This window comes from Lagopus leucura, unplaced genomic scaffold, assembly GCF_019238085.1.
Source record: "Lagopus leucura isolate 7727_CA_CO unplaced genomic scaffold, USGS_WTPT01 Super-Scaffold_73, whole genome shotgun sequence".
Classification (NCBI taxonomy): domain Eukaryota; kingdom Metazoa; phylum Chordata; class Aves; order Galliformes; family Phasianidae; genus Lagopus; species Lagopus leucura.
Genome location: NW_024962252.1, coordinates 86,602,301 through 86,615,536, shown reverse-complemented (window position 1 = coordinate 86,615,536; position 13,236 = coordinate 86,602,301). Strand labels below are relative to the sequence as shown.

Genomic DNA, 13,236 nt, shown 5'->3' with positions numbered 1-13,236 from the left:
AACAGATGTGAGGTAAAGTGTTTCTTGAGCCTCAGTTCTGTATTGCTCTGCACAATGTGGAATCAGGGTTTTGATAAGTAAATTTGTTTTGAAATGGGAACATTTCGTACTTGTTTTGCTTAGGTGATTGTTGCACTGAACAGCGTGACCTGGAGCCCTCAGAGCTGTCCTCTTTGTGATTTCTCTGAGCTCTGTCTTGGCACACACTGATTAAATAAGCAGTGAAAGAATGTATAGTGATATGAGAGTGGAACACACGTGCACACAGGCCAGATTTTCAGTCAAGTTAGAGCTATCAGAATCTATCTACCACCACAAAGAAGAAAAATCTTTTCTTCCTAATGTCAATAATAGTAGTGCATTTATTCATTGTGGCATCAGTAGGACTCACTCTGTAGCTGCCAAGCAACAGTGGTTCCTGGGAACTGATATTTGATCTAAATTCCATTTCTGGCTCCACCACATTCTTCTATCAGCTGCATACATCACAAGGAGATATGTCCCACCTCTAACTGTGTTGCCTTGAATCTACCTTTCAAACTAGGTTGCTCCAATCAATCTTCAATTTTGATGGAGACGTGCATTTGCCTCTTGGCACAATTTTGATTTTAAGAGTTATTTGTATTCAGATGTGTTGTTGACACAATGGTTGATGTGTACACACAGAGTTCCCCCTCTTCTTTCTATGCACACTCATGGCTTGCCTCAAGCTCTGCCTTACACTTGAGCTGCTATCTAGGTCTTTGCAGAGGAGATGTAAAAGAACACTAGCCTTCTACCACAGATATAATGTAAGGGGATTAGCACTCAAGGCAAAAAAACAGATTAATGTGTGCAGTAGAACAGTGTAAATAAGATGAAAGTTTAGTTGCTTCATGGAGTCACATGCGAAGGACAGATATAATTTAACAGTCCAGTTCAGAAACTCTGCAAGAAATAAATTGTTTAGTTGTATCAAAACCAACCTGCCTGTTGTTTCAAGGGTTTACTTGCTAAGCAGACCGGTGTAACTGGGTTTAGAAGCAGCACCCTCATCTGCTAGGGGGTGTCCCTGCCCACAGCAGTTGGGTAATGATCTAGATGATCTTAAAGGCCTCTTCCAATCCAAGCCATTCTCTGTTTCTACAACTTTACAGGCCATTTAACACAGCAATTTCTGTGGTGCCAAGTTGTCATCTCCTTTCCCCAGCACAGCATATCACATACAATGCTGAATATTCACACATAAAAAATCATGTTTATGGAAATTAAATTGTCATGGCAACAGAAGAGGTCTTGCAAGTATTTTAAAAATAGAGAATTAACAAAACACATTTATGAAATCTAAGATCCATTATTTTATGAATGCACTTAAAAAAAAAAACATGCAATAAATGCTTTTCTACCTACATGAGGACACAATCATTTCAAACAAAGATTTCACTTCATGATATTGGTATACGTAATTGATATATGCATACCTATAAATACATATTTTAAACTAGAAGAGCAAAGGACACTTTCATCTGGACAGTGTTATACTAACGTGATCATCAGGCTTATTATATCTCAAGTAGATAATTTTCATATTTTATGATTCATACTTTGTAAAATGAGTCAATTTTTCAACTAAGCTTGTAACCATGGCACATTATAGCACGGTTTATTAATTTCCATTAAAAAAACTCAGTTCTTCAGTGGCTTATAACACTTACCTACTTACTTTTTAAAGTCACTCATTTGACTGATTTTTTTTTCCAGTTCTCAAGATGAATTTCACAATTTAGGCTTTTCATTCTGTAGAAACTAGCCTGTTGTGACTTTTACAAAGCAACTATCCACAGACTCAAGCTGACAGAATTTGTAAGCGTTGTGTGGATATTCATCAATGCTTGTATCGTGCTGAAAAAACAGCCTAAATAAATGACAAGCTGCTGATATGCTGCAGTATGTTCAAATTCATCTTCCCAAAGATGGCAGACTTAGTCCCCTACACCTTGTATAGCCTTGTATAAACATTAGTGAAGTTAGAAATACAGTACAGGTTACATCTCTGCAGTGAACATAACCCTGTTCACTAATTGTGTTCCCAGAGTCCTTCTATTGACCATGTTCACTCTGCCCTCTAGCAAGGTTTGACCATTATCAATTCTGGGCATATTCTTTAGGTATGCTTATAACAGGAATTTTTAATTTAAGGTAGCAGACTACCAATTAGCTTTCCTCAAACATCTCATATTTATTACTTTGGATATTTCTTGATCACAGACTTGAATGCATAAATGTCTGTGGTTTTGTCTAGTCTACTTGAGTCATGAATTAGTTGGCAATATATCCACTTCTTTAATTTAAAATCTCAGTATAACATTGCTGTCCTCCAGTGTTTAAAGTCGTGAATCAGATTTTTCAATACTGAGATTGAAAAACATGTAACTTATTCTTTTTTCTGCCCTTTCTCTCTCTCTTTTTCTTGAGAAAGCATCATATCCCTGAATCCTGCTCCAAAACCATGAAAGCTAGTTACATTTTTTCTCTTCTTTAAAGACTAATTTCTCATCTAACCAAGAGCCTTAGGGGACAGGGTTCCAAGGAAACACCAAATATTGTGATAGTCATGATTACACTGTTAGGCCTTTTGGGGGACTGTCAAGTAGTTTGAGAGAAACTAAGAGTTTGGTTTCTAATTCTTTTAGGATGGAAAAACTGAGCCTTGCACTTAAATAAAGATGATTATGTTGCTGGAGGAAGTACTGTGAAAACCTCTGAGCAAAAAGATTGAGAATGTGAAAATTAGTACTTCAAGTCTTTCAATTTCAACCTACTTAATTTCCTTGATTCTGTACACTATGAAACCTAGGAAGCTTATAACTTTATAACAGAAACCAACAGTAAGGTCAAATTTTCTCCAGGGATTTTCAAGTTCTCACAGTTGTGGTCCCTAGTTAACACAAATACTCAAAAACCCTGGAGATAGGAGGGGAAAAAAAGAAGGAAGTGGGATCGAATCCTTCAGTTAATGAAAAAGTTCCCAAACTTCTGCAAAACCAGGGAAACGTGGGTTTGATGTGGCTGGAGTCTCTAGAGAAGGTTGGTCAATACAGATTTTTTGTTTTCATGAGTCTGAGTCCATGTGATGCCCTGGGTCTGACTTCTGTTTGGGATGGCTAAGATTTCTGTGTGATGCTGTGTGATGCTGGGTCCAGCTATCTGCTGAGAAATAGTACTGCCACACCAGCTTTGCTCTATGTGCATCACTACATAACTGCCCAATTCATAGACCAACATTTGAAGAGCAGGTGGGCTTTAAGGAGTTTGAAATAAGACACTACACTGAACTGGAGACAAGACTAAATACAAAAGAATCATAGAATATCCCAAGTTGGAAGGGACCATAGTGATCACTGAGTCCAATCCCTGGTTCCACACAGCACCACACTCTGGTGAAAAGCCTTTTCCTAACACCCAGGCTAACCACTTCTGACACAACTCTTGCCATTCCCTTGGGTTCTGTCACTGTCACCGGAGGGATCAGCGCCTGTGCCTCCACTCCCCTTGTGAGGAAGATGTAGAAAGACTGTTTTAAGTCAGACTGATTTTATAATTTGTAGAAAATCAAGAAATTTCATTTCAATTTCTTCTTTCCAGGTTATCTCTGAAAGCTTTCGTAAGTGTTGCAAACTCCAATCTCTTTTACAAATTTAGGGACTATTTTAGAATCCTTTTACCATCCAATCTCAAGTCTCTACAAAATGTAAAATTGCAGATGGATTCTAAAATTCATTCTTCTGCTTTATGCCAGCTGCTGCCACCTATTGGAGTTTTTGTTTAAGGTGCTGTACGTGATTTGATGGGTAAGAAAGAGACTGAGAAACCTCAGTTCCGGTTTCCTTTTCTCCCTTTATCCTATATACAACCTCTCAGTGGTTTTTTAATGGTGGAAAAAAAGGAAAGGGCAATAGTTCTTCAGCAAAGTTTGCAAATCTTTATGGTGCTCACAAATTCATAGCACTAGAAAAAAATTACCTCTATCCTGTAATGCAGACTACCCAAAATTCACTTGCTAAAGAAATCTCCTCACCCATTTTGCGTCTTCAGTGAGATCATGAGGTCTTCAGGTCTGTGACTTGCATCAGAGTCCTGCATTTGTGATCCTGGCTGGAGAATTTGAGGTTGTTACTCTGTGTTATGATGGGTATGGAGCTCTTGGAAGAAGAGACCTCCATAAAGGAGGAGGGGGAGTTGGACTCAATGATCCTTACAGGTCCCTTCCAACTTGGAATATTTTGTAATTCTGTTCAAATCCTTTCATTTGTTTTCTCTCTTGCTGCAGGAAGTTCCAGTTTCTTCCCACCAAATCTCTGCTAATGCACTCTCCCAGGCTGTCCTTTTCTCCTTCTGGACTTGATTCTCTATTTTTCTCCTATGTCACACCCTTTGTCTGGAACAGCTTTTCAGAGTCCTTAAAATTCAGTTTGTTCACTTGGCCATTTAATATTTCTTCTTTGCTGTCTGCCCCCACCTTCACTCTTAATCTTCAAGTACATCTGTCCAAACTGCATTAAATTACAAGATGCTGAGCAAACCCTATCTGCTCTCATATTCATTAAGTAATTAATATATCTACAGAGCTGCTGAAACTACAGCAGTGAACAAAATTGTCATTGGCCACTTCTTTTGTCTTCTATTTTGATGAAAGCAAAAGGTGGGGGGTGGGAATTTATTAGCATAAAAGCTGGTCTGGAAATGACCACAGTTCAGAAAGCAGCAGCACTGGGTAAGTATGCAGCTTGACAGTGAAATGAACCAAAAAGTAGACACAATAAACACAAGTAGAGCTCAACTGCAGACTTTTACCAACCATAATGAATGAAGAATAAAAACTGACCAAACAACATAAACAATAGTAAATATTTGGACTGTGGCAGAGCCAGTAGTCAAGAACAAAGTGTTGCTGTGCTTGTGCTGTGTATGTTCATAGCTGCATTTGTAAAGCAAGGGCATGGGAGGATGATGAGAAAATGTACTAGTGATCACATAGGCTCAGCAGAATAACACAAGGAAGGGGTCCAATCTAAAACAATGGAAAAGGAGGAAGAAAAGAATATTTAAAGTATTCAAGTAAGTCTGGGCTAATAAAATTCAACTGCAAAGCAGAAAGCAGCTTTTTTCATAAAATACTGCAGGGTACACCACTGGACACTGATTAAAACTGAGGAGCCATGCCAGAGGCATTAAAGGTACAACTCTTATTGGTTTTTAGCTGATCTAACACATAGGTTGGAGTTGTCTCAAAAGAGGAGGAAGCTTTTCACACAGAAGGTGGTGATGCACTGGAACAGGCTGCCCAAGGAGGCTGTGGATGCCCCATCCCTGGAGGCATTCAAGGCCAGGCTGGATGTGGCTCTGGGCAGCCTGGTCTGCTGGTTGGTGACCCTGCATATAGCAGGGGGGTTGAAAATACATGATCATTGTGGTCCTTTTCAACTCAGGCCATTCTATGATGATTCTGTGATGATGAGGAGCTACGAACTTGATGTAATTTGTCATTTATTCTGATCACAAATTACCTATGAATTAGTTTGAGTTTAAAAACTTGTTTGTCATTCTTGATGGTCCAGACACTTCATGGAACAAAAATATTCCAGACTACTGAGTGCTGGCAAGATCTTTGAGTAGCTGTTTGGTACAATCAGCCAAGTAAGTTATATAACACACTTCTAATTCTTACTTATATCTCTGTTAAAAAGGAGGAAATCAATAGCTTTCTCCCTGCTGGCCAGAACAGAACCTGCAACAGTAGAAATCTGTAGATTCAGTTGTTCTTATGCCCAGTGTTATATCTCCACGACGAATAATTAGAGTACAGCTGGTACCACTGCTGCTGTACCATGGAGCAGTGAGTTGTGAAAGAACAAATTCTATCACAGGTCTCCTCTCCTGTCTTGCACGTGCAGGTGAAGAAACTACCACAAAGAACTTCTTGATCTTTTCAGCATATGGACCATTTTCAGTGGATACACAAACTTGATAAGTGAAGTCTACTAGCAAAAGGTTTGCTTTGTTTAATTACACTGTCATGAAAATATAGCTTCTTCCTGCAGTCTACTACTGGCCTATGCAACAAAGGCTGAAAGATGCTTCTGGCTACAGAATCCCAGGAGTAAAGTTCATAAACACAAATTTATATAAAAACCTGAAAAATCTCTGTTTTCCACATAGGGTCTTATCAATCAATTCACTTATTTGCATATCCACAGAAAAGAAAAAGAATTATTAGGATTACAGATGCCATAGCAAGCTTGAGTTTTAATACACAGATGACTGAAAGTCTCAACTTCTTTTTGGCAGTGTTAACCTTAGATAAGAAAATGTGTCTATTCCTTAAAATTCTTTGTTTCATTCATGAAGACAATGGTTATTTGCTTGAGGCATATAGTTACAGTTTCAACAACAAAAAATAAAATGGATATTGATAACTTTAAGCAGATCTCATTCCTGCAGCTTTCCTGAGTGGTGCTTCCTGTCCTTCCCTTCCGCTCTTTAGAGAGCTCATTCTGCTGAAGAGAGCACTAGCTTTTAATGAGAACCTTCTGCTCGGCTTGTATAAACCAAGACTCAGGGACATGATTTAGTGGAGGGTTGTTAGTTAGGGTAGTATGGTTAGGTCATGGTTGGACTCAATGATCTTTAAGGTCTTTTCCAACCTGAGTGATTCTATGATTCTATGATTCTACACAGCTGAAAGAGTAGCCCTTGAATTCATGACTGAAGCAGATGAACAGATAGCACAAGGCTCATGATGTGGAGGTGATGCTCTCAGGAGCAGGAGAGATGTACACCACCAAGAAAAAGGTCGTGCAGGCTGGGAATCATCCCTTCTTTCTCTAGCTGCCTGTGAGAGGCTGTCTCACATGATCTCCATCACAGGCTATTTCATGCCTCACAGGTGGCTGCTCTTCTAGCCTGCGCTAACATAATCTTATGCTATGTATTTCAGTTACTCTCTGCATAAAAATAGTATACATGTGTAATTCAGGCTGTGATCCAAAAGTCCACCCCCTTCCTGACACGAGGGATTCATCTTGGAGAATACCTCATACTTAATTTCACTCACTTCTCACATTCCCCTCAAGTTCCCCCCTTCGCTTCCCCCCCCTCCCACACACGTGATGTCGAGAGAAGGAAAAACGGGTAGGAAGGAGGGCAAGATTCCTGTGTATCATCTCAGGGAATGACAGAGAGCCAGATCTTCTCCCACACTGACTGGCACGCGGCAGCTCCAGGAGAACACAGTCTGCCAGCTATAGGGCACGGCCAGCCCCTTCGTTCATCTGCCATCTGCAGCACGTACTGGCTGCAGGTGCATGCTGCTCAATCCTGCAGGAATTGAAAAACAGACCATACCCTGCCATTTACTTCTGCCGGCGTCTTTGTCTGACTTCCTCCAGAGCTTGTTGGGACGTGACTTAGCCCCAGGGCCTCAGAGACACCCCCAGGGCCCCTGTGCCACTGTGACCTATGTGATGCAGTGAACACTGGCAGTCGATGGCACCAGGGTCTTTGCTACAGCACTTACTAAGGACACCAGCTCCGTTGTCTCCCTTTCATACCAGCTGCTCCTTTTATGAACCTGAAGTAGGGACATGCTCTACCAGACTCACACGAGGAAGACTACACTGGATTACAGAAAATTCTGCTCCAGGACATCACCAAGTAATTGTGTCTATCATAGTGGGTGGAAGCAGTGTGCAACTGATAGTTTGTTCCATAAAACAGACCACAAGCAGGTGGGTTAATCAGGCTTCTCCAGGCTGTACTTGGTCTGAAATTGAATTTTTGGCAGTACAAGTTTAACGTATCCCCTGGGTATGAAAAATTTCACCTGAATCTTCTGTAACATTTATACAAAGAGTAATGAAAACACAGTTCACAATGCAGAACTTGCAGTTCTGGGTTACTACATAAAACCCTGAAAACATCCCAGCTTTTCTGTTAAGGAAAAAAAAAGTGAAAAACAAAAGAAAGGAAAAAAAAAAAGAAAAAAATGACTGTAAACAAATAGAAAGTGTTACTTCTCCTGTCCAAACAGTACTGAAGCAAAGCATAAACAGCATAAGGTCTTTCTGACCACCTGTGTATCTGGTAGCACATCAGCACATAAGTTCTGTTGGGGTATTACCGATTTAAGGCACTGGGCACTAGTGAACATGCACTGGTCTCCAAGCAGTGGAACACTTGGTTTATCCAGTATTGCCCACTTTCTTGCCCATTCCAGTGGCTTCTGACCCTTTATTGCATTTGTGTTTCAGAGACTACAAATCAGTGACAACTACATGCAAAACAGAAGGGAAACTGAACTCAGGGGTTGGAAAACAGAGAACTTCCCTTATCACAAATATACAGGCACAGTAAGTAGGAAAAATACATAGCAAACCTGCAAAGCATTATTTTAATGTGTTACATCTCTGTATTGCGGGAATCAATGGGAATTTTGCCATTTACTTTGCTAGGAACAAGTTCAGATGCTAGATGTGAATACTTCACATCACCATAAATATTAAATATCATTTGTTTTACAAGTGTTGCTCAGTTCACAGAGAAGGCTGAACAGATCACAAGATCTCTTTTCATCCTATTCCTACAAGCAGATTTGTGTTCCTCCTGTTTCCCTTCATGTGTGGGCTGTATGATACATGACAGGATTTGGTACAGACAGTAGAAAGCTATTCTACTTGGGTGTATTATTGCTGAGTAAAATTTCTATGAGAATGCACAGGACATTAGCAGCTTCATTAAGAGAACAGTTCATTTATGTTGGACTATGTGCTGTGCTTTGCAGTGCAGAGTAGGGGATGCATCTCCAAAGCAAGGTTCTTAGCCAGTCAGAGAGAATACCATAGAAAAGGATTTGTTTTGTAGTTCATTTGTTTTGCTACCACTGTTTTTCACAGTGGTGATTGGGATGAATGGTGGTATGGACAGCCAAAAAGTACTGCTGACATCAGTGCACCAAATAGAAAATCTAAGACTGTTAAAAATCCAAACTATCTACCTAACAAAATAAAACCATTCAGGGTGAGTCCAGCCACCTGCTGATAGTGCATCCAGCACGGCTACAAAATCTAGATTCATCCCAAGCATGGGCTGGGAGCCTATCTCCTAGCCTTTAGAAGGCAGCTACATTCTGCCATCCTTTACGGACCCTTTCCATGGGAGGGAAGGCACAGCACCCGCCGCCTCCAGCAGTCCTGCAGCAGCAAGAGAATTGCTGGGGCAGATGTCTACACCTCAAGGTAATCCTGGTGTGGGGACAGTTTATGGGGTTTGCCCTCCTAGGAAGAGGGAAGGTCAGGATTTTCTAAGTCAAAAGCAGCACTGTGAAGTATAGGATTAGTCAGAAGTGGTAGGAAAAGTGTACAGGAAATCTCCTCTACAGTTTTGTGGGGTCTTTTTTCTTCTATGCCTACAATGGAGACACAGCACCTTCAATGCAGTGGGAAGCTACATTCACTTAGCTCTGATTTTGAAAACTTCCCTCTGAAGACAGTGAGGAATTAATTGCTAAATAACAATAGCTCAAAAAATCATGAAAGTACTGGACTGGAGAGTTTGATTTATTGCTCTGTGTTCTGCAGGTGCTTGCACTAAAGGCTGTGACAACAGCACACCTCAGAGTGCAGCACTGCAGCTTTGATACTATTACAGCTTATATCCCAATGCCTTCCTTTCTATAGGAAAATTCAAAGGGACTTTAGTAAGCTAACATTTTCCTCTGGAACACTCCTGTAGGTGAACAGCATACACACAGGAGTAGCAACAGCTTACACGTGCTGCATAGGTTGGGGGTCACACTTTAATCAGAAGGACTTTCAGATTCATTAAGGAATGAAGCCACCTGGAACAAATAAAGCAGGTGCCAGTGGGGTAGGAGCTTTTTTTTACTGCAGGGTGAGCTCCTGTATCAGTGTACGGGAGCTACAGGAGGGTCAAGGTAGGATAGGATCTTTGATTTTCCCAAAAAGGAGCACTTTATTCGCTGCCAGACGGCTCGTTGCCCTGCCTGCTGTTTCAGGTGTGTTTCTAAGGCTCGCTCTTACAAGGCTCCGGCTGGCCCCAAGGTGAGGTAAATGCAAGGATTTCTTAATTAGAAGGGGTCAAACAGAAACATAAAAGGAATTACAACCGCAACTTAAGGATGCATTATCTGCATCTCTCACTCGGGACTTGCCAGCAAGAAAAACAGAATCCGCGTGGTTCCTCGGCACTCCAGCTCCGAGCTCCTGCCTTCGTGACCCTGGGAGCCACACCGCGATCTGCGGACCCCACCTCCCACCTTCCCCCTCCTCAGACCCCGGGCGCGGCCGTCGGGCGGTGCGCGAAGCGCCGCTCCCGTCGCGAAACTTTCCTCAGGGGCTCGCTCCCTCCCTCGGCGGCGGCGGAGCTCCTTACCCAACCCTGGCACGAAGGTGTTGAGGAAGAGGCAGATGACAGCCACGGGGAACGGCATGTAGGGGATGGCTGCGCGCAGGGGGCCCTTCTTCTCCCGGACCTGCACCACCACCCCGCTGGAGGGGGCAGCGCCCCGGCTGGGCTCCCCGCCCGCCGCGCTCTCGCCGTCTTTGGGCAGGGGATCCATGGCCGGAGCAGCGCTAGAGGTGCCCTGACGGGCTCCCGGCTGCCGCCGAGCTCGCTCCCGTTGCCGCCTGGCCCCGCCCGGGGGCTGGAGCGCCCGTCCCCCGTGCGCGCTCCCGCCGCCGCCAGCTCAAACCCGGGGGTGCGCGCCGCCCGGCCGGAGCGCGGTTCTGCCCTCGGGAACGGGGAGGGCACCGCCGGGGGTCGGGAGCTTCGGAGCGGTGGGAAATAACGCCCCTCGCCTTCTTAGCATTGGGGCTTTCGGGTGTGGGGAAAGGAGCGAGTTAAACTCTGCTCGTTTCTTGTTGGGAAAGTGCCGCTGTTGTGGGGAGTGAATGGAGAGCTGCAAGAATTAGTAAAGCAAAATGCACTGGAGTTACTTGTGGCTCGGGACGATGTGGAAATCGGGCTTTCACAAAGTGAAATGTCCTGTAGGGCTGGTGGTCGTCAGGCTGTGTGCTGCTGAGTGGATGAAATTGCCCAGATGGGGCAATTCTTGTGTCCATCCTTGGAGACATCCAAAGTCAGGCTGGATGGGGCTCTGAGCAACCTGATGGAGATGTAGGTGTTCCTGATCAGCACAGGAGAGTTGGACCTGGTGGCCTCTGAGGGTTCCTTCCAGCTCGAATGATCCTGTGGTTCTATGAACAGTTTGACTTCAGTGAAATTAGTACACTAAACATGTTAAGTAAAATAGTTGGCACTGGTGCAGAATGCACTTCTTAGGTTATGTGTGTTGGTTTTCTGATAGCTGGATTCTCAGTAGTAAAAACATACGCATCCCATCTAAAATGTGTCATTCACTCAGAAAGTAATGCCTTTTTCCAAGGAAACTACAACAGATACAAAGATCACAATAACACTATTACAATAGAGCACATTCTCAGCTATGAAACGCTATTTTTCAATGTAGTTACCACCATTAGCTGAATTGTGTGGATGAGCTGGTTGAGCTGCTCTTCATCTGTGGTGTGACAGCTGTGCACGGCTGCCCAAAACATGGCTTGTCTTTCATGTTGCTGCTGCACCACCCACTGCATTACTGTGCTCACATCAGTAAATTTGTATCCATAAGTGTTCAGTGAATGTCAGTGGGGGCCTTTTTTCCTTCATGGAAAAATTCAGTGACGCCCTTTTGCTCCATGTACATTTCCATATCAGACACCACTGTGTCAGGCTGTCCCTGTGCTGCTATCAGTCCCACGGCATCAAAATATAACAGGATACGACTGAGGAGGTTCAGCCTCTGCTACCATACCACCAACATCCACCTCTGATGTTGTGGGCCAACATCATAAAATAGGAGGCATTACTTTCAGAGCAGCCCTTGTATTTCAATGGTGGGATTTGTTTGCTTGTTTGTTGCGTGCCTTTTATCCAAATATTCTCCTGATCTCTTTCTGATTAAACACACAGCTTAGACATGTTTCTGCAGCATGCTGCCAACCTGGCTTGGCCAGAGGTTATTTAGTTTTTAAAGTGACATCATTTATTACTATGCAGATAGTTCTTGACATTCTTTTATATCCCCTATGCATAAAGTCACTTCCTAGAGAAGGGTTTGACGGAAGCAACATGAACTCTGTGTTTCTCTTTGGGTTGGCCAAGCCACAGTCAGGTGACAAATCCTCATGCCATGAATATTGGCTAATTAGAACCTGTGTAAAGCAACATGCACAGCTGGAACATAATCAGTAACTTGCAGTGATGTAATTCACTACAGACTCAAGCAGATGATGAGCAAGTGTTGGTTCTAGAAACTGTGTGGGTGATCCCACTAAAAGCAGGCAAAAGACCATTGTGGAAATCTCCCAAATAGGGAGGAGCAGACAGCAAAGAAAAATTGAAACAATATTTTGTCAGAAGTGCTTAAGAGGAGATTGTGCTTTTATGGGGTATTTCCTTGGAATATCAACAAAAAGGAGTTAATTTGTTTATTTCCTGTAAGGTCAGTGAGCAGTGTGGTTAGTTATGCTGCAGGGCGAAGCTGCTGTGAGAAGCACGTGCTGGAGCTTCAGTCAGCATCCCCAGGTACTGTGTGCCTCAGACTTGGAAGAATCCAACGTGTGGCTCATGGGCACCAAATCCCCAATCAGAGGGGATAGCCTCCTGGCTGAGTTCAGGAGTTAGTCATTCATGTTAGATGTTAGCTGACTTTCGAGGAGCTATATTGTGAGATTTTTGTAGTAGAAGGCTTTTATTTTACTGGGTTTCAGTGATGAATAACCAGGATGTATTTCAAATAATATTTTTTTTCTTCTTTCCTTTCCTTTGTGAAAGGAGGTAATCTGCAAAATGAATACCACTGGCATCCCCACAGTAAGCACAGGTCTGTCTCTGAAATAGGCCCTGCTGCTGAGCTTGTATCCTTCCCAAAGCCGCTGTCTTAAGTATCACACCAGCGTGTTGAGAGATACAGTAACACAAACCAATTGAGAAACGTGATTTAAAAGGACAACAAGGAGCTAAGCAGCACTATTGCTCGCTAAGGGTTCCCTGGGGGCAAGAGGAGATCTATGCTCCAATTACACCAAATTAACTACCATGTTTCACTGAGTGTTGTGATTGGTGAGTTTAGTTCAAGGAGCCTGCTTTTGCCTGAACATAAAAGGTCAGTAAGTCTGT

General features: G+C 42.9%; 1 protein-coding gene across 1 annotated transcript in view; it reads right to left on the bottom strand.

The window, feature by feature from the left end:
• Nucleotides 1–10,659, bottom strand: part of STUM (stum, mechanosensory transduction mediator homolog) — a 40,328-nt gene extending 29,669 nt beyond the window's left edge. Inside the window, exon 1 of the mRNA XM_042892322.1 lies at nt 10,429–10,659. Coding sequence (XP_042748256.1) covers nt 10,429–10,615 — 187 coding nt within the window. The 5' untranslated portion in view covers nt 10,616–10,659. The remainder of the gene's footprint in view (nt 1–10,428) is intronic.
• Between the last annotated feature and the right edge of the window lie 2,577 nt (nt 10,660–13,236).